This window comes from Sus scrofa, chromosome 1 (assembly GCF_054392235.1).
Source record: "Sus scrofa isolate SSC_HxYL_T2T_F1_AM1 chromosome 1, Sscrofa_HxYL_maternal_Yorkshire_Landrace_v2.0, whole genome shotgun sequence".
Classification (NCBI taxonomy): Eukaryota; Metazoa; Chordata; class Mammalia; order Artiodactyla; family Suidae; genus Sus; species Sus scrofa.
In genome coordinates this window covers 13,989,360-14,009,302 of record NC_139383.1, presented here as the reverse complement: position 1 = coordinate 14,009,302, position 19,943 = coordinate 13,989,360, and the positions used below count along the sequence as shown (strand labels likewise).

The following is a 19,943-nucleotide window of genomic DNA, read 5'->3' as shown; positions in this document are numbered from 1 at the left end:
AACAGGAACTCCTTTTATATTTTAACATTTAAGCATCAAACTGGAATTTAGTTAAGGCTTTTGTGAGTAGTCACATGTGAATCACTGAGATGATGTCACAGCACAGGTAAATGACAGCCAGTCTTTGGCTTAAAGAGATAATAACTTGGAATTTATTTTAAAATCTTTTCTTTTCTTTTTCAGCCACCCCTCACAGCATACAGAAGTTCCCAGGCCAGGGCTCCAATCCAAGCCAGAGCTGTGGTGGACACCACAGTTGCAGCAACGCTGGATCCTTAACCCACTGTGCCAGGCTGGAGACTGCCTCCACAGAGACAAGCTAGATCCTCAACCCACTGTGGAATTTCCACTTGGAATTTCGAGTGAAATGATGAGCCAAGGATCACAGGCCCCCTGGGCAGGGACGAACACATGTGCTCCCTGTTCAACATGGGAGATGAGAACAGCTCAGTGAAAGAAGGAGGGCTGACACGAGCCTGATATGTGCATGCCCACCTCCAGTGTCTTCATTTTTTTCCCCATCATCACTTTGTCGACTTTATCAATTTTGGCAGCCACGTTTTTGAAGTTTTTGTGAGTAGAGCTGTACCAATCAGAATAGGAACTTAAGGATAATTCTGATTCCTCCAAACTCTGGATCTCTTCCTCCAGGAATGTGATGTGTTCCTTTGAAAGAAAAAACAAAATTGGACCATGAACGAAAGACCTGTGCCAGTGGCTTTCTTGACAAACGCGGAGCTGCAGCAGAAGTGAGTGAGAAGAGGAACACCTGGCTTGTGACTTTGGCCGGCCTGTGATGAGCAGGGGTGGCTACTCACCAGCACTTGGAGGAGAAGGGCTTGGTATCTGGAGGTCAGCTGGGTGGCCTGGCAGCCCATGCGGCTGCTCACGTGACTCTCGTCCAGGATCTCCTGTGCTCTGGCCCCCACGTCCTCCACTTCATCTCTGTAAGCAGTGACTTCTTCATGCCACTTCTGAAATGACACAGTATTGGAGGGAAAAGCTGGATCTTAGGGATTCTTGAGAAAGAAAAATATATATAGAAACATACATATATCCTTACTAGAAGATGATTTCAGTTTATCTTTAGAATATTTCTTGGTGCTTTCGTCGTGGCGCAGTGGAAACGAATCCGACTAGTATCCACGAGGATGCAGGTTCGATCCCTGGCCTCACTCAGTGGGTTAAGGATCTCACATTGCCATGAGCTGTGGTGTAGGTCACAGATGTGGTTCGGATCTGATGTTGCTGTGGCTGTGGTGTACGCCAGCAGCCGTAGCTCTGATTGGACCCCTAGCCTGGGAACCTCCATGTGCCACGAGTGCAGCCCTAAAAAACAAAAAAAAACAAAAACAAAAACAAAAAAGTACATATTTCTTCTGTGATATAAGCTTGAAAATGTGTCATATAGAAACTTTATGAAAACTTATTTTACAATAACATGATAAAAACTGTGCACTGCACAAGTTTGAGTGCTTATATGTGTGTTTGTGTGTGTGTGTGTGTGTGTGTGTGTGTAATTTTTTAAGGCTGCACCTTCGGCACATGGAAGTTCCCAGGCTTGGGGTCAAATTGGAGCTGCAGCTGCCAGCCTAAACTACCACAACAACATCAGATGTGAGCAGCATCTGCGACTTACACCACAGCTTGCAGCAAAGCCAGATCCTTAACCCACCGAGCCAGGGATCACACCCATATCTTAGGGACACCATGTCAGGTTCTTAACTTGCTGAGCCACAACAGGAACTCCAATATATGATATATATTTTTTATATCTTGTGTTGTACTTAGATAAAATTTTTTTTTGTCTTTTTGCTATTTCTTTGGGCCGCTCCCGCGGCATATGGAGGTTCCCAGGCTAGGGGTCGAATCGGAGCTGTAGCCACCCACCTACGCCAGAGCCACAGCAATGTGGGATCTGAGCCGTGCCTGCAACCTACACCACAGTTCATGGCAACGCCGGATCCTTAACCCACTGAGCAAGGGCAGGGACCGAACCCGCAACCTCATGGTTCCTAGTCGGATTCGTTAACCACTGCGCCACGACGGGAACTCCTGTACTTAGATAAATTTTTAAAACAGATGAATAGGGAAAAGAAATTCCCAAGCCCTAAGCATTATTTTGATCATATGCATAGAATTTGCATGAAAACGAGAATAAAATAAATCATCCAGTACTATATCAGCGTGGCATATTGGAGCAATTTCAAATCAGGACCATAAATTTAAGTTATTGCAACACTAGCATTCACATAGCTTTACAAAGCAAGATAGTAAGACAAGGGATGGAAATATAAAATGCTCCATTGAACTATATTTTCTTAAGATAGACAACCTTAGGATTCTAATAAATGATTACTAGGAGAAGAATGCTGCATTGTAATTTATTTATTTATTTTTGGCCTCAGCCGTGGCATATGGAAGTTCCCAAACCAGAGATTGAACCTGCACCAGAGCCGTGACCAAAGCCACAGCACTGACAATGCCGGATTCTTAACCTGCTGAGCCACTGGGGAACTCCCTCCATTATAACTGACATCAAATTTCTTGGCCAGCATAAAGAGATTTTGCAAAATCTAAACCCTGGACAAACAGTTACTAAATATTTTAAAAACACAAATTACGCAGGGCAACTGCTGCTGTGACAAAGACCGGGGTGTTACGCTAGCCGTACGTACCTTCATCTGATGTAACTGTATCTCCTTGGCGGCCCGGGTAGACTGACGTCCAGTCTGGAGACTCACTTTCTCCTCCAGGATTTTTAGCCACTCATCTACGTGCTGAAACTTCTGCTCCATCAGTCTCAGCTTATTGACTATGTTGTTGAACTGGGTTCGGGTCTCAGACAGCCTCTGCTGGTAAGCCTGCCAGTCCTGCCGCAGCGACTCCAGAGCCCGGTCCTCCGTCTGGGGGATGCCCGAAGGTATCACTTCCTCTCGGCTGTGCAGTACTGAATTCAACAGGGCCTGTCCCTCTGCGCAGTGCACCTGGAGCTCCTGAAGGGCCAAAGTGTGGCTGTCAGTTCATTCATATTTCATACCTGCACGGGGATCATGTCTCACTCAAGCCAACTGTGCCCTCTTGAACTTCACATCAGAAAAGAACCATTTGATTCCAACTTATGCAAAAAATGCATATGCCTCACGCTGGATGTTGTTTCCCTAGTCAGGAGAGAAATTCTGGAATATTTCCAATTAAAATAATCAAAATGCACACACACACATGCACACAAAGAGAAATCTTTTTCGCAATCATTTTAGAAACAATTTCTGAAATTTACCTTGTCAGCTTACAGGCAAAAACACTGTGATTTAAAAGGTTACTGTTTGGAGTTCCCTTTGTGGCTCAGCCGTTAACAAACCCGACTAGGATCCATGAGGATGCAGGTTTGATTCCTGGCCTCGCTCAGTGGGCTAAGGATCTGGCGTTGCCGTGAGCTGTGGTGTAGGTTGCAGATGCAGCTCAGATCCTGTGTTGCTGTGACTGTGGCATAGGCTGGCAGCTGTATCTCCAATGTGACCCCTAGCCTGGCAACTCCCATATGCCTCCAGTGCAGCCCTAAAAAAAACAAAACCAAGCAAAACAAACAAACAAAAGGTTACTGTTTAATATAATAACCTAAGCTTTTTATGGCTTCTAATCTATTGACAGAGCCTAAGCCTTTTTGCTATGACATGGAGTGGGATCCATGTTACACTTGTGGCTGAGAAAAGAACAATGGGCCTTCTTTTTGCTAAGAAGGGATCCTTTGCCAAAGCTCTTCTAGGGGATGTGATGACAACGAGCTGGCCCTGGAGAGTACAGGGCATACAAACCTGGAAGTCTGAATTATCACACCTGCCTACCAGGTACTCCCAGATGCACATATATTTCCTTCCTCCAAAACATAAGCTCTAGAAGTTTAGCCTACAAATTCAGTATGAACCAAGTCTTAAGAGCCTACATGATTTTTATAGGAAGAAAAGTTCATATCTTTAAAATGTTGGCAAAACAATGTTATATACTTGTACTTCTAATTTCAAACAAACCAAAATGTGTTGATCTAGCATCTAAACCTGAAAGGGGCCAAGTCAAATGCCACCAAGAATGTTAAAAGCACCAACAGATTTAGTGAGAATACAATACTATTTTAAAATCTTTAATACCAATGACATATGCTGTTATCTGACCACTTTGACCTATGAAATTAGTGATCTCATATGGTTCAAACTACTGGATACACTTTTCCTCAGCTATGTGCTATAAATAGAAAAGAACAATGTATATGGTAAAAAATTAATTTAAAAAAATGGCCACAAGAAGACACATGGAAATTCCTAGGCCAGGGGTCAAACTGGAGATGTAGCTGCAGCCTATACCATTGCTTGTGGCAACACCAGATCCTTAACCCACTGAGCGAGGCCAGAGATCAAACCTGCATCCTCAGGGAGACCATGCTGGGTTCTTGGCTCACTGAGCCACAGCGGGAACTCCTTTTAAAGTTATTTTTGTACAGTCTCTTTCCTTAATTCAGGAGTTGGCAAACTTTCTGTCAAGGGCTGGATTGTAACTATGTTAGGCTTTGTGGGCCACACAGTCTCTGCTGCAACTACTTTAAAACATAACCCTGCCATCGTGGAGCCAAAGCCGTCACAGACACTACACAGAGGCACAGTCTTATTGGATTAAATAAAGTCCAATAAGACTTTATTTAAAATAGAGGCATGGTGGCTCTGGGCTATAGTCTCCTGATCCCTGCCCTAATTAATCTTCTCAATATATCCCCTTTCCCTTGTTTATAGTAGTTTTCACTATGACACAAATCACCAGGGTATAAACTAACATCTTATATATCCCCCATTTCAAGCATTTCTTCTGAGGGGGAAATATTGGTTCAATATCTTCACAATAGATGTGTTCCAAGATCCAAATTAGGCCTTCAGTAAATACAAAATAATCTGCAAATTTGGTACAAACTCCTGGCTGATTTCCAGATCACTAGGCGTGATCGTTCCACTGTTGAAATAGGATCCTGAGGTCGTTCCGCTATGCAGTTGGAATGTCACAATTTGTCACCAGCAGTTTTTGCCTCTAGCAGCTTCCCTCCTTTATTACATCTGTGGTGACTCCAAATAAGACAATGCCAATAAGAGTTAATAACACGGTGAAACCTGAGGTTGGAGTTAGGTTTGGGTTTGGGCCACAGTCATGTTGATGGATGTGAGGCACTTTCTTCTCACTGGAACAGGAGAAACATCTGCTGGTGACAAGCGACTTATTGGCCCGGTTCCTGCACAGAAGCCCAGAGAGCTTGGCACCTGCTTGCCCAGGAAGTCTGGACTGAAGTGCTGGGAGGGATTAGGGACAGAAAACAAAGTCGATTCTGCTAAAATAAATTACAACCGCTAAACCTAGCACACCGGGGTATCCTGCTATTTTAAAAGAGAACGGATGAGATCCTTAAACAAGCTCACAAAATTATGACCCTTTCTCCTATATACTTATTTCATGAATAGATTTTAAGTAAGATTGTTCTCCCATCTCATTTAATCCTTTCTCAGAACGACTCTTTGGAGGAAACTGAGTCAGAGAGGTCCTCTCCTGCCCAAGGTCACCCAGGGTCAGGTCTCCCCAGGAATCAGAGTCTAAACTTCCTGACCCTGACCTTGCCCTCCTGTCATTACTCAATACCTTCTGAGACCTAAGGAAATAGCTGGAAATGGTATAGGCCAGCAATGACCATCTCAGGCCTGCGTTTCCACCTTGTGTGAGCTGGAGGAACATCGGTCCAATCCTGAACCAATTCTAACGAGGGCTGTCAGCGTTCAGTAAATTCCAGCACGCAGGTGGCAGGACATAGAGTTGTCTCGTTGGCTTTTCTTCATTCTCTGGTGTGCCTAGCGCCCCTACTAGGGCACCCTCTGACCCTTACCTATCTCTCTAGGTAAGATTAAGAGCTTTCCTTCATGCTCCCATAAGATGCCTTGAAATGCTCTATTATTGATCTTATAACATTCCTTGGAATGACCTATCAGTGGATCTGCATTTCTTTAGATGACAAGTTCCTTGCAGGCAGGAATAATATTTTAATCATCTTTATGTGCAGTAGCTGGCCAAGCATCTGCACTGCATTCGGTGTTCAGTAAACACTAAATGAGCAAAGAAGTAATTGGGATAGGACCACTTTCCCCACGAGGACTGCCAACTTGCCCTGAATCACAGACCACTTGCCTGGGCACCAGCGCTCTTCTAGCTCCTTGAAGTCCTTCTTCTAGGGCTCCAACCCTGGACCTATCTCCTCAGCCACGTGGCAGATTTGGGTTAAAACCATATGGCCTAAGATGGTGTCACCAATTTGACTCAAGACGTGTCACATCCTACCGTCTTCTGCCAGCTATACCCCACATCTAATTCAATCCTTTAGGAAGCAACAGGTAGGTGGGCCAGTCAGCACCAGAAATCAGACCATTAGCCACTCCTGCTAGAGGCCACCGTAGCAGCTGAACAAATTCCTCAAGTCCCACTTCTGGTAACTGCCTACCAAATAAATGATCATTTTTTCCCCCTTTGGCTATGCCTACAGCAAGAGGAATTTCTGGGGCCAGGGATCAAACCCTTGCCACAGCTGTGACCTGGGCCACAGCAGTAACATCAGGTCCTTAACCTGCTGTGCCACTAGGGAACTCTGCCTACCAATGATCTTGACAAGTACATACCGCAGAGGTCCCAGAATGCCCTTGATCGTAACTTACTAGGGTTTCACTGAGTACGTATCAACTATTTACAGGATTTAAGGTCACAGTAACCTCCCATTGCTTAAAATAATAGTTCCATGTTCAGCATGAAAATTCCTTTGTTTTACGATAAAGACGACTTTACCTGAAGATCCCGCAATGTTGCTTCATGAGTGTGGGCATCGCCTTCAAGAACTGAATATCGCTCAAGCTTTTCTTGCTCTTGGCCCAGCCAAGCTTCAAAGGCCTTCAGGTCTCTCTGATACTCTTGGTGCAGGCGAACCAGTTTTTCAAACTTGGTTACTGCTTCCTATTATTAGCATTTAAGACAGAAGATTACAGAATATAGAATACATTACTACGTGCAGTTTCTCTTTTCTTTTTTTTTTTTTAGGGCCGCACCCACGGCATATGGAAGCTCCCAGGCTAAGGGTTCAATCAGAGCTACGGCTGCCGGCCTACACCACAGCCACAGCAGTGCCAGATCTGAGCCCCATCCGTGACCTACACTGCAGCTCATGGCAATGCCTGATTCTGAACCTACTGAGCAGGGCCAGGCATCAAACCCACGTCCTCATGGACACTAGTCAGGTTCGTTGCCGCTGAGCCACAATGGGAACTCCCTCACTGGATTTAATTGTCCATGTACTTGGTCTAATGAAATAGGGTATGCTCTGAAAAGTGATTTTATTTTCTATGTGAGATGTAAGTAAAGAATGATAAATATTATTGGTGATTATATCCTGCTTTGGAAAATTTTCATCACCAGACATATTAAGGCATTTATGAGTTTTCCTTATGAAGCTGCCCCCAATTTTTCGTAAATAGATACACTTCTAGGATGTTTTAGTTGATAATTATTTTCCTCCAATAATTGTGATCCTAACAATAATTGAGGTTGGTTGTTTGTTTTTGCCTGTGCCTGCAGCATGCAGAAGTTCCCAGGTCAGGGATTCAACCTGTGTCGCAGCAGTGACCCAAGCCACAGCAGTGAGAATGCTGGACCCTTAATCTGCTGTGCCACAAGGGAACTCCGTGTTTTTGTTTGGTTTTGCCAGTGGGGTATTCAAAGAGTTAAAACTCATTTTGCTTTTGTTGTTCTATCTGCTTTCACGAGTCTATCACTCCCCCAAATCAGTGAGGCTTTAAATAAGCATGGCTCCAAACACGCCTCTTTCAGTGGTTCTGCGAGCCGTACCTTGGCCCGCTCTCTGATTGTGTTGTATCGTTCCTGCAGGTCCTGGAATTCTAACTGGGTGACATAGTGCTCCGTCATGCCAGCTCCTTTGACTTCAATGGTCTCCAGCAAGCTGCTGTGACTCAGCACTTCTTCATTTAATAGCTAGAGTAAAATTAAAAAAAAAAAATTAAAGGAGTTGCCACATACATCATCATATCACTGATACTACTAAAATTTTTACTGCACAGTTGACAAGGGATCTCAGGTTATCTATCCATCTGTAGGCAGATAGATTAATCTATCCATCCATATAAAAGTACATATATATATTTATATGTATACATACATGATGTGTGTGTGTGTGTGTGCGCGCGTGTGTGTGTGTGTGTGTGTGTGTGTTTGACATCTGGCCCAGAACTTTCTCTGAGAAACTGATTCCAAACTTAATTTGTCCAAAAATTGGCTCCTGAGCTCTACTCCATTCCTATCCTTCTCAAGCCGCCACCAAACCACTCTGCCCTTCAGTCTTTTTTCGAACAGCAAAGGCTACCATTCCTACCCAGCTCATCAGTCACAACATTGGAGTCACCCTTTCTCCCTACTCTCTGCCCCTCCATCCATGAGGAAGTCCTGTTAGTTCTATCTCTTCATTATATTCTGACATGTGTCCTCCTTCTCCTGCAAACTCCCTCACCCCTGCTGCTATCATCTTTTACTTGGACTCTTGCAATATCCTGCTAGGAACATTCTCTGCTCCAAATTCCTGCCCAGTTCCTTTGTCCACACTTGACACAGCAGCCTGAATGATCAAAGATTTTAAGATTCTAAAGGAAAGCATGTCCCGTCCCAGCTTAAAACATTCTCTTCCTAGGCTGTGAGGATCAAGTGGGAAATCCTCAGGCTGGCATCCTCATGGCAATGCATGCTCTGGCCCCAGCCACCTCTGCCAGCTCACCTGGCAGTACCCACCCCAGTTTATTCTCTGTTCCAGCAACATATGGCCTTTGTTTAGGTCCCTTTTATCCAAGCCAGGTTCTCTCCCTACTTGAGGACTCTGGACATGCAGATATTTCATCTGAAATGCTCTTTTCCCAACTCCTCTCCACACTGTTTCCTCTGCACCAAATTCCTTCAGGCATCATCTAAGTCTACGGTTTCAGAGAGGACTTTCCTGCCCCTCCCCCAGACGCCAATCCATATGAGCCCTGTTCCCATGACTCTCTCACAGCGTGTGTTTTTTTCTTCTTCAAAGCACTCATCGCCAGTTATCATTATTTATTTATTCAGGCATTCATAGATGAGTGTATGTGTCTGTGCCAGAACACAGCCCTTGCCTGTTTTGTTTGCCTAGAATCCAGCACAACTGACACGCATGTAGCAAATTCCCAATAAATACTCACTGAATAGATGAATCATTTAATTAATGAAACAATAAATCATTATACAATACTATGAGGTAGGTAATTATGAGTATATTAATTTTCAGATGCATACACAAGACCCAGCAATGTTAAGTGACTTGGCCTAGGGCCTGTAAAGTCATTTAGTCATTCAAATAACTTTTACTCAGCATTTGCTGGGTCAGAGAGAGAGCCAAGTGCATAGGATATGAAGAAAACAAAGCTCTTTATCCGCCGAGGGAGAGAGGTATGTATCTTATAAAATTTATCCAGAGATAGGAAGGACAGAAAACAGAAGAATTAATTAAGCCTCGGGTGTTGGAGGTATCAGAGCAAAGAGGGCTTCTGAACTGATTCAGGAAGGGAAGGAGAAGGTTGCCAGGTGCAGGGGCAGAGCCAAGGCATGCCCTGAAAAGGGAAGAGCGTCTGCCAGAGCGTGGAATCGCTGAATTCCCCTTAACATGTGCACTCAGGAAACACTGCAAAATTCAGGAAGGCGGGCCCAGGCGTGGAAGGAGGCTGGAAGGGTGAAGGAAATGAGGCTGGCAAAGGAGATTATTAAAATTCTTACACACTAGAGGAGGGAGATCAGTATGACCCTGTAAACAATGGGAAGCCAGCGGGGCTCTCAGGCAGGAGGGAGCTTCACCTTCACATGAAGACGATGCGAGAGGGAAAAGGAGAAGAAGGATGGTGAGAGCCAGGGGGATTTCTGAGATACAGTCAACTGGACCTGCTGCCTCATCCAAAGTGGGAGGGAGGGAGAAGGGACTAGGTAAATAAGGGTTCAAACTGAGGCTAGCCCGGGATGACATAAAGGAACTGAGATTGAGAACGTAAGAGTGAGAGTTCCCGTCGGGCTCAGCAGTAACCTGAACCCGACTAGGATCCATGAGGACGTGGGTTCGATCCCTGGCCTCGCTCAGTGGGTTAAGGATCTGGCGTTGCTGGGAGCTGTGGTGTAAGTTGCAGACACGGCTCAGATCCCGCGTTGCTGTGGCTCTGGCGTAGGCCCGTAGCTATAGCTCTGATTCGACCCCTAGCCTGGGAACTTCCATATGCCGCAGGTGTGGCCCTAAAAAAACAAAAAATAAAAAAGAGAGAGAGCGTAAGAGTGAAGGATTCGGGGGAACAGAAGATAGCAAGTGCTGCTTACGACACTGCTTGAGGTCGAAGAGGCCATCTGATGGATATGCCCTGAATGAATAAACCAAAGGTCTTCGAAATTTTCTGAATTTTGAATATTTGAATAAATAATGCTATCATTAAAAAGAGAAGTTTAAGAACATACCTCCAATATCTACCTAGTGAGCATTTTTTACATGTGGTACTGTACAAATATAAGTAGTGTGAATAACATTCAAAAGTAGAAATATAACAGCATGTGCTATAAAAGAAAGTATTTTTACTTCCTAGTGATGAGCAGGCTGAAGATATTAAAAGATATTACAAGTGGTCACGTTTTCAATATTATCATCATAAAACATGGGGCTACGAGGTTTTCCTGGAAGAGAATATCTCATTCACGTATAAAATAGCCATAAACAAAAGTTTGGGTTACGAACCCAGCAGAAATTAGAGTAAAACCCCCAAACATGGTTTACCTACGCGGACGGCCCTTGCACACAGCTAAGCGCGTTTCTGTAACCACGGCATTCGAAGCACCTGTCAGAGAAGCAGTGGAATCTGCCATCCAGTCCTCACCTTGGCTTTCCCGAGCGCCGCGGTTTTCGCCCGCAGTTCTGCGAACTGCCTTTCGGGGTCATTCAGCTGGGCCTCCACGCCGTCCATCCAACTGGAAAACTGCCGAACGTCATCCTGATAACTGGTCCACTTGGAAAGAGCGCCCTCCAGTTGGCTGAAAGGTCATTGAGAGAACAGTAATCTGTGTGAGAAGTTGGGCCAATCCGATCTGGCGGATCTCTGGTGCTGTGTCCGCTCTGTCCCCTCCCAGCAGGAAACCCGCAGATGGGGACACAGCAGGCTTTGGGGGGGCGGATGGGGGATGGTTGTGGCTTATCAACTCCGAGTCTGGGTCCCTGGCCATACAGTCTCAGGAAGCCAGGGACAGTGGAGTCTAGGCTGACAGGTGGAGAAGTGGGACTGAATATAAAACCAGGGGTCTGGAACCAGGTCACCTGAGACATGGGGAGAGGCTTGAAAGCAAAACCAGGAGAGATGCCCTAAGCATCTTCCTGGGGCTAAGGCTCAGGCAAGGAGAGAACCGATATTTAACTCCATCAAGTTGCGTAGGACATCCCGAAAAAAGGGGACAGGGAAGGGATTTTAAAAGAAGGAAGAACCGGAGTTCCCGTCCTGGCGCAGTGGTTAACGAATCCGACTGGGAACCATGAGGTTGCGGGTTCGGTCCCTGCCCTTGCTCAGTGGGTTAACGATCCGGCGTTGCCGTGAGCTGTGGTGTAGGTCGCAGACGTGGCTCGGATCCCGCGTTGCTATGGCTCTGGCGTAGGCCGGTGGCTACAGCTCCGATTCGACCCCTAGCCTGGGAACCTCCATATGCCGTGGGAGCGGCCCAAGAAATAGCAACAACAAAAAAGACAAAAGACAAAAAAAAAAAAAAAAAAAAAAGAAGGAAGAACCAAGTAAAGTCACTGCAATGCATGAGATTTAAAAATCAGGGAGTTCCCGCTGTGGCTCAGTGGGTTAATGATCCGGCTTGCTTCCGTGGTGTTGCCAGTTGGATCCCGGCCCGGGGCAGTGGGTTAAGGATCTGGCATTGGTGCAGATTCGGCTCAGATTTGATCCCTGGCCCAGGGATGTCCATATGCTGTGAGCGTGGCTGAAAAAGGAAAAAAAAAGAAAATATATGTATATATATAAATAAAATTCAGAAAATCACAGATACAGGCTAATATTTCCTGAATTAATTATTAAAACCTGATTATTTATTTTACAGGTAAATTAGGCACTTCCTTCTCTCAACACAGATGTTATTATTATTATTATTATTATTATTTTGGTCTTTTTGCCATTTCTTGGGCCACTCCCGTGACATATGGAGGTTCCCAGGCTAGAAGTCCAATCAGAGCTGTAGCCACCAGCCTACACCAGAGCCACAGCAACGCGGGATCCGAGCCACGTCTGCGACCTACACCACAGCTCATGGAAATGCTGGATCCTTAACCCACTGAGCAAGGCCAGGGATGGAACCCGCAACCTCATGGTTCCTAGTCGGATTCGTTAACCACTGTGCCATGACATAAACTCCGGGATGTTAATTTTTTTTACGCTATTAATCATTTGCGACTAATTTTACTACCAAGCTTGAGCCTTTGTGAAGCAGACACTCTGCCCTCCACCCTCCAACCAGGCCACTGCACCACACTGCCAACCTGTCCTTCAAGGCCAGCTCTATGCCTTCTTGGGCCGAGGGCATCCTTTGGTCTCTGGCACCCTCTCAGCTTGAGGGCAGTGTAGGCAACAAGTGCCAGCGATTGTTGTCCCCTGGGCCCAGCCCTCAGCTGCCCTCCTGACTCAGGGCAGTTTGTTTATGGCTATTTGGCGCCCCCCATGGGGAATTCCAGGCCCTGCTCCACCCCGAGCCCCCCCACCCCCACCCCACCAGAGCCTTTCCTGGCTGCTCTGCCTTCCTTGTGTCTCTTTCCCACCACCTACTGGTGATTCCTGGGGCTACCTCCCAAGTGAACTACTAGGTTTTCACTCATATATCTTCACATGATGAAGCACTGATTTACCTTTTGGCTTTTGGAGCGGTGAACAGAGAAACATACAGTTAGAGTTACATTAAAACACAGTAGATCAGGTCAACCTAAAGGCAAGATTGCACCTGCCAGGTTCTCCTGTTCTAATAAGAAAAAAGAAAAGGAAGGAAGGAAGGAAGGAGGGAAGGAAGGAAAGAAGGAAAGAGCGCAGGGAGGGAGGGAAGGGGGGAGGGAGTGAACCCTGGGAACAGTCTGTTGCCGAGTATTCCATGGATCTTTTAGCAATGGCCTCGCCGCAGTCCTTGGCTTCACCAACCTTTTACAGCGGATCCCTGCAGACAAAAGGGACGCCCACAAATCCTTCACACTCTGCAGCTGCTGCTGGATGGCAGGAATGCCTTCGGGAGAGGTGTTCTGTAGGACAGACTCCCCTCTGGTCACTATCATTTTCATCTGGATCTCTTTTTCCTGTTTCACCGATAACAGAGCCTGTAAAAGCACGTACAGGAGCCCTTTGTCAGTTGCCAGGTTAACATTTCTGGCTTTAAATATTTCAGAGCTCATGTGGCTAGCAGAATGATCTGCAGTGGCGTTGAGCCCTGGCTCTCTCAGGCTCAACAGGTGGAGGAAGAGAGAGTCGCTTGCTGGTGATGCCAGTCACCAGTCACCCACCAGTCTCCCAGTCGCCTTGGCTTTTCAGGTCTTTATAATTCTCTGATTAATCCCTCATTTCCACTGAAGTTTACTTTTACTGTTTTTTTAATAAGAGAAAAATAGTAGGGTTCCTGAACTCTCAAAGTTCTATAAATGTGAAGGTCTCTCATACAACAAACCTAAAGAAATGGATTAATTCATATTACATATTAATGGATAGATTTGAAGTTCTTCACAAGTACTGTTCTTTTTCTAGATAAGAAGGATGTTGTTTACAGTTATCAAAGGGGACAGGTGCAGGGGAGAGAGGGGTAGACTGAAGGTTTGGGATGGAAATGCTCTAAAATTAGGTTGCGATGATGGTGGTACAACTATAAATATAATAAAAAAAAAACCACTGCATTATTTTTAAAAAGAAAGGAAAGAAGAATGTTGGAATTCAAATTTAAAACTGGTCTTTATCACCTAAAAGGTAAAATTTTGTCTCCCTCTCTCGTCTGGCCCTTACAGCCTCTGCAGTTCCAGGTTGAACCCCTCACCGCTGACAGCTTCTGCTGCAAGAGGAACTGCTGACTTCACATGTTTTCTTCATGTTTTGAGACTGGTCGTCTTCTCATGTTTTGAGAATGGTTCATGTGGCACCATTCTCAAAACTCAATTGAGGCATCACACTTTCTGAGACGCATGCGCCAACTCTCAACCCTATCCCTCCAGCCCAGCTCTGCTCTTTGCGTGTCTACAGCTCCACCAGCACATCCCTATCTGTTATGATCGTCTTCCGGGCTCCAGCCTCTAGCCTCAAGCACAAAGTCCTTGAGGACAATGACCGCATTTCATTCATTTCGAATCCTCAGTATCCAGAGAGAGTGCCTGTCTCCCTGAGGATGCCCAGGGTATAAATGCCAGGTGAATGGATGTGGGATAATTATTTCATCACAAGTGTAAACTAGGGTAGAACTAATATCTTGTGATGGGAAAACTGATTAACTGGTGCAGGCAGACAAGCGAGTTGAACAAGATGGGAAATGTTTTGCCCAATAAAATGTTTCGGGAATTTCTCAGTATAGATGCGTCTAGGGTATAATTTGAAACTAGCCTCTCAACTGGCTTCATCAAGCAAGTAACCACCTTTGGGTTGTTATTATTATTATTGTTATTTTGTAACGTATTTATGGGTGAATATGTCTGGGCTCAAACCATTCAGGGACACTTGGGCAAGGCCCCCCTGTGCAAACAGCATCATTTCCACGGAGCGTTCCTCGCTTTCTTGTGCACAAAGCGTGACCCTATCACACCAGGCAGATAAAGCTTGCGACATTTGGAGAAAAAGGAATTTCCTCCATTAGAGAAATTTCCCGTAAAAGGCCCACCTCCAGCTTGAGCATCCTGCTGTCCAGCACGCTCTTGTCCGAGGTGGGGTGGCAATACGAGTCCAGCATGTGAACCGCGTCCGTCATCCAGTCTTGCAGGTCTTTCATCGCCAGGGAGAACTGATTGTGCTCTGCCACAACTCTATCCAGTCTTGACACCTTCTCCTGGAAATGACAGAAATCATTTTCCCGCTGGCCCTTCCGCAGAGACCTCACAGTCTGAAGCTACTCAGACTGTAAAACGAACCCCTTGCTCCAAGCAAGTGCCATCAGCCCTCCGTTCCTACGCTGCACAGACACAGTGTGAGGCTGTATTAATCCATGAGATGTGAACCATCTCCCTGACCAGGAAGACTGAGAATAACTGGGGCAAAAAGCAGAATGACTACAACGACGATGTACTGTCCTTGAATTTACTTGTTATTTTTCTTTACGACAGTTGTGATACTTTTCGGAATCAGTGAAATTTCTTCCCAACATCTTGTCTGGGAAACACATGAAAGCAGTTTCTGCTCTCACAGGATCATATTTGGCTCAACTGATTCCACAGACTGATGTAACCTACATCGCAGCCAGCTCTAAAAAAAAAAATTATCTCAGGTTTCATAATATCCCCAAATTTAAAAATCTGGGACAGCAAATGTGGTTTTGTTTGCTAATTAAAGGTTATATTCAACACAGTGGAGATGCTATGAGTACAGTTTTCAGCTCTTAAAGCATTCAAGCATCTGTTGACTTTTTTGGGTATCTACATTAATGCAAAGGAATAGAAAGGTATCCTTCATTGTTTTCTAACTTTAGATATGTGTCAGATTTTCTAAAGGCAAACAAAGTTAAAAAAAAAAATGGGTGTAAATATAGACTCTTTGCTCCAAGACCTGTATTACTGTGATTGTCTCAGGGATGTTTTGTTGAGAATGCAAACAACAGACCAAGAGGAAGCTCACAGCAAAACAGGGGAAGCCAAGTTACAGCAAATGTCTTACATCCTAAGATCTCAATAGCAAAAAGGGAATATAAAGGCCATCAGGCTCAAGGTAGGCCGGAGACAAAGTTCAAGATGGGTCTGTTGCATGCTCTAAATGAGGTCACAGTGGGATCCCATTTATTTTTTCCTAAGCTGGTAGAAAAGACCTTGAATAGGTTATGGGAATCGTTGCCAATTTTCTGTTCTAGAATCTGAACTGAAACTCTCACTCAACACACCTTTGACTACTCTGTATTAAATCTAAAGAATTTAGACAAATTTAAAAAAGTATCCTTAACTCATTACATTTAGTCCCACTAAAATTTAAACTTCTTTTGGAGTTCCCTGGTGGCTCAGCAGGTTAAGGGTCCAGCATTATCACTGCTGTAGCAAGGGTTCGATCCCTGGCCTGGTAAATTCTGCATGCTATGGGTATGGTCAAAAATTGTTTTTTAAAACGGCCCTGAATTCATGGTTTTTTTTTTTTTCTTTTTTTCTTTTTTACAGCCACATGTGTGGCATATGGCAGTTTCCAGGGCTGAGGGTAGAATTGGAGCTGCAGCTGCAGGCCCGCACCACAGTCAGGGCAATGTCGGATCCTTAACCCATGGAACAAGGCCAGGGATGGAACCCCCATCCTCATGGGCACTGTGTCAGATCTTAATGCACTGAGCCACAACAGGAACTCCTGAATTCCTGCTTTTCTAAAGTAATTTAATCTGAGCACCTTTAGACCCAATCCTCTGAATTCTGCCTTATGTTTATGCTTTGAGTCTCCAAAATAAAAGCTCTGGGGAACATATCATTTCAGGATTAAAGGGAATATTTTGTGTGATCACAGAGCTGGAAGTCTCTTCAGCGCTTAGATGGTTGAACCCTCCCTTGCTTTTTTCAGACAAGCACATTGAGCTGACACAGCACAAACTGCAAGGCGGGGAGGGCACTTCAGGCCTTACCCCTGCCCCAGGCTCCCGGGCCCCACACTCACGCAGGCGCACAGCAGGCGTTACCTTGGTGAAATTGCTTAGCGCTAGATACTGAGAAGACAGCTGGGACACTCTGTGCAGAAAGCTCCTGCTGGCAGCTTGGCCCTCCCACAGCTGCTGAGCTTTCTCTTTCAGCCTGTGGAGCTGAGGCTCGTAGCAGTTTATTTCCTCAAGGACAGACTGAAAAGCACAAGCAAGTTACTATTAAGAGGCTGGGGAAGAGCACATGGCAGACAAAGCCTGGGCCCCGAGAACACGGACACGAAGGCTGGCGAGTTATTATTTCCAAGCTACACACAGGACCCAAGGAACCAGGCCTCAAAGGAAAGCCAGAAAACGGGAAATCGGACATTGAGAAAGGGTGCGCTCTAACTCGGGCCAGCATAAGCTAACTCCAGGGTGCTGGCAGGCCTCTGAATCTGGATGCCCGGCAGCCAGGGGGTGGCCAGAGCCGCCCAGAGCCTCATCACCTGCAGCCTCTGCTGTTCTCGCCTCTTCGCTGGCAGATCATACAGGCGATCGCTGCTTTCACGCACCATCTTCTCGGTTTTACTCAGCCACTCCTGCACAGGCTCAGCACTGACTTCAAAGTCCTTCATTTGGATCTTTAGATTCTATGAAGTTTTAGGAACCAAAAAAAAAAAAAAAAAAAAAGGTTAATAGCAGGTCCAGAGTCTTTTGCTTGGCATTCAAAGCTCACCCCAATCAGGTCCCCTCCCCCTTCTCCCCTTCTCTGGATCTGAAGATTGGTCCCTAAAATGCCAATTCCAGAGTTCCCGTCGTGGCGCAGTGGTTAACGAATCCGACTAGGAACCATGAGGTTCCAGGTTTGATCCCTGGCCTTGCTCTGTGGGTTAGGGACCTGGCGTTGCTGTGAGCTGTGGTGTAGGTCGCAGAAGTGGCTGGGATCTGGCATTGCTGTGGCTCTGGCGTAGGCTGGTGGCAATGGCTCTGATTAGACCCCTAGCCTGGGAACCTCCATATGCCATGGGAGCTGCCCTAGAAAAGGCAAAAAGACAAAAAAAAAAAAAAAAAAAAAAAAGCTGATTTCTTCCAATGACATGGAAACCTGACCCTGCAGACATGTCTGGAACATTTGAATCTTAACCTTGGCCCCTGTATCATTTTTGACCATCCTTTTAGAGCTTTTGAAGTTCTACTGAATGTTTCCCTCATGACCCAGCCCACTGCAGAGTTCACACAGGCCCCCTTCGGAACCTCTGTGGCACTGAGACCTTATCCCAGACTGGGTTGGATCAGCGAGTTTGTCTTTGGAAGGCAAACCTGCCCTCAGGTGGATTACAAGCTCCGGGAGGGGAGGGCTGCGACGGACACATCCTGGTGCCTTGTAAGAATATAAATAAGCCCTTACACAAGCTTTGTCTAATTTTTATTTTATTTTATTTTTTTAGGGCCACACCTGCAGCATATAAAAGTTCCCAGGCTAGGGATTGAATTGGAGCTATAGCTACCGGCCTACACCACAGCCAAAGCAATGCAGGATCTGAGCCACATCTGTGAGCTACACCACAGCTCATGGCAATGCCGGATCCCTGACCCACTGAGCAAGGCCAGGGATCAAACCCGCATCCTCATGGATACTAGTTGGATTTGCTTCCGCTGTAGGACGAGAACTCTGCACTTTGTCTATTTTGATGAACGGCGAGACGAGAAACAGCATATGGTCAAGAGGCTTATTATGCTTTTCCTTAACAATCTGTTTATTCTGATTTATAAAGACATAAGAAATACTAAATAGTATTCTTTCTTTATGAGATAAGACTGTTGTTACTTCTTTCACAGATACTCTGCAGGTCCTAATAGCTGAAATGGTATTTGATCAAGTTTTATATGGTGCCATTTTATCTTACCAAAGGGGTCTACATCCACTGCAAATTATAAAAGTGCTGGCCTGGAGTGAACTTAAAATTTCGGTTACCATATGAACCCACTAAAGGCTCTTCAAGTTAAATTTAAATCAGAGCTTTGGGAATTATTGTCAAAGAGCAAATCCATGAAGGTTAGCGGAAAAAATCTATGAGGCAAGAACTTCAGAAGCATGTGCGAAGATGGCTCAAGCTTCTCTCTGGATTGGATTTGGGTGTCCACAATGTGGGGACCGTGGCACTTGCCATAGCCACCTCACGGGGAGAGGAGAGGCTGGAAATGCTTCGGAAAATTCAAAATGCTTCACACACGTAAGTCCCAAGATAATGCCTGGCGTATTCTCCTAAAGTTTAAGCTTCGTGAGGGCAAGGGCTTCGTTCTGTTTTCTTCTTTGCTGTATGTCCTCCAGAGTTTAGGACGGTCCCTGGCAGATGCAAAATACTCAACAAGTAGTTGCTGAATAATTAAATAAACTCATAAACTCAAGGTGTTTCCATCTTCCTGCCCGGGGCGTCTCATGGGACCCCTACAGGGCAAACCGGGACCCCAGTCAGGATAGAGACCCACAAGGAAGTGGGACTGAGGAGCAAAGTAAGTGGCGGAGGCTCAGTGAGAGATTTAACGTGAGAAGTTGGGGTTCCTCATCCAAGGAGTGAAGTCAGAGGGCCTGAGGTACAAAAATCAAGATAGCTCGATTCTAAGTCAAACAATCCCTGACATTCCTCATATACCTCCTGTTCTCAGGGGGTGTAGAGGCCTCCCATCAAATGTTCATTCCACCTGCTTTTCCTGTTATTTCTCCCATAGCTTCAGGGACCACCTACAGTCTCTTAAAGCCCTCCACTGATAGAACTGTATTTATATAACACTTCAAGTCAGATGCCTGGGTTTGAACTGTGTCTTCCCTGCTTACCAGCTATAACTGGGTAGATTATTTAAGCACTTTTTGCCTTAATTTCCTCATCAATAAGATAGAAATAAGAGAGTTTCTACCCCAGAGAACAGTTACCCGTATTAAAAGCATTAATATTCATATGTTAGGTGCCTACAACAGTGCCTGGCACTGGTAAATGCCCACTAACACCATCTGCTCAGCTCTATCC

The 19,943-nt window shown here is 45.4% G+C and overlaps 1 protein-coding gene across 27 annotated transcripts in view; it reads right to left on the bottom strand.

Moving 5' to 3' along the window:
- SYNE1 (spectrin repeat containing nuclear envelope protein 1) overlaps window positions 1-19,943 on the bottom strand; it is a 486,694-nt gene that overhangs the window by 214,444 nt on the left and 252,307 nt on the right. For 25 of the 27 annotated variants that reach the window (XR_014844515.1, XR_014844516.1, XR_014844517.1 and 22 more), the window contains 10 exons: window positions 17,424-17,567; window positions 16,978-17,133; window positions 15,001-15,165; window positions 13,293-13,465; window positions 10,998-11,151; window positions 7,912-8,055; window positions 6,859-7,023; window positions 2,679-2,996; window positions 819-974; window positions 496-666 (listed from right to left, as the gene is read on the bottom strand). Coding sequence is in view for 23 of the 27 variants with exons in the window: in XM_085023506.1 (XP_084879632.1) it covers window positions 496-666; window positions 819-974; window positions 2,679-2,996; window positions 6,859-7,023; window positions 7,912-8,055; window positions 10,998-11,151; window positions 13,293-13,465; window positions 15,001-15,165; window positions 16,978-17,133; window positions 17,424-17,567 (1,746 nt within the window). In the remaining 4 variants the exon portion in view is untranslated. The remainder of the gene's footprint in view (window positions 1-495; window positions 667-818; window positions 975-2,678; window positions 2,997-6,858; window positions 7,024-7,911; window positions 8,056-10,997; window positions 11,152-13,292; window positions 13,466-15,000; window positions 15,166-16,977; window positions 17,134-17,423; window positions 17,568-19,943) is intronic. The other 2 variants (XM_085023590.1, XM_085023600.1) reach the window with 1 other exon arrangement.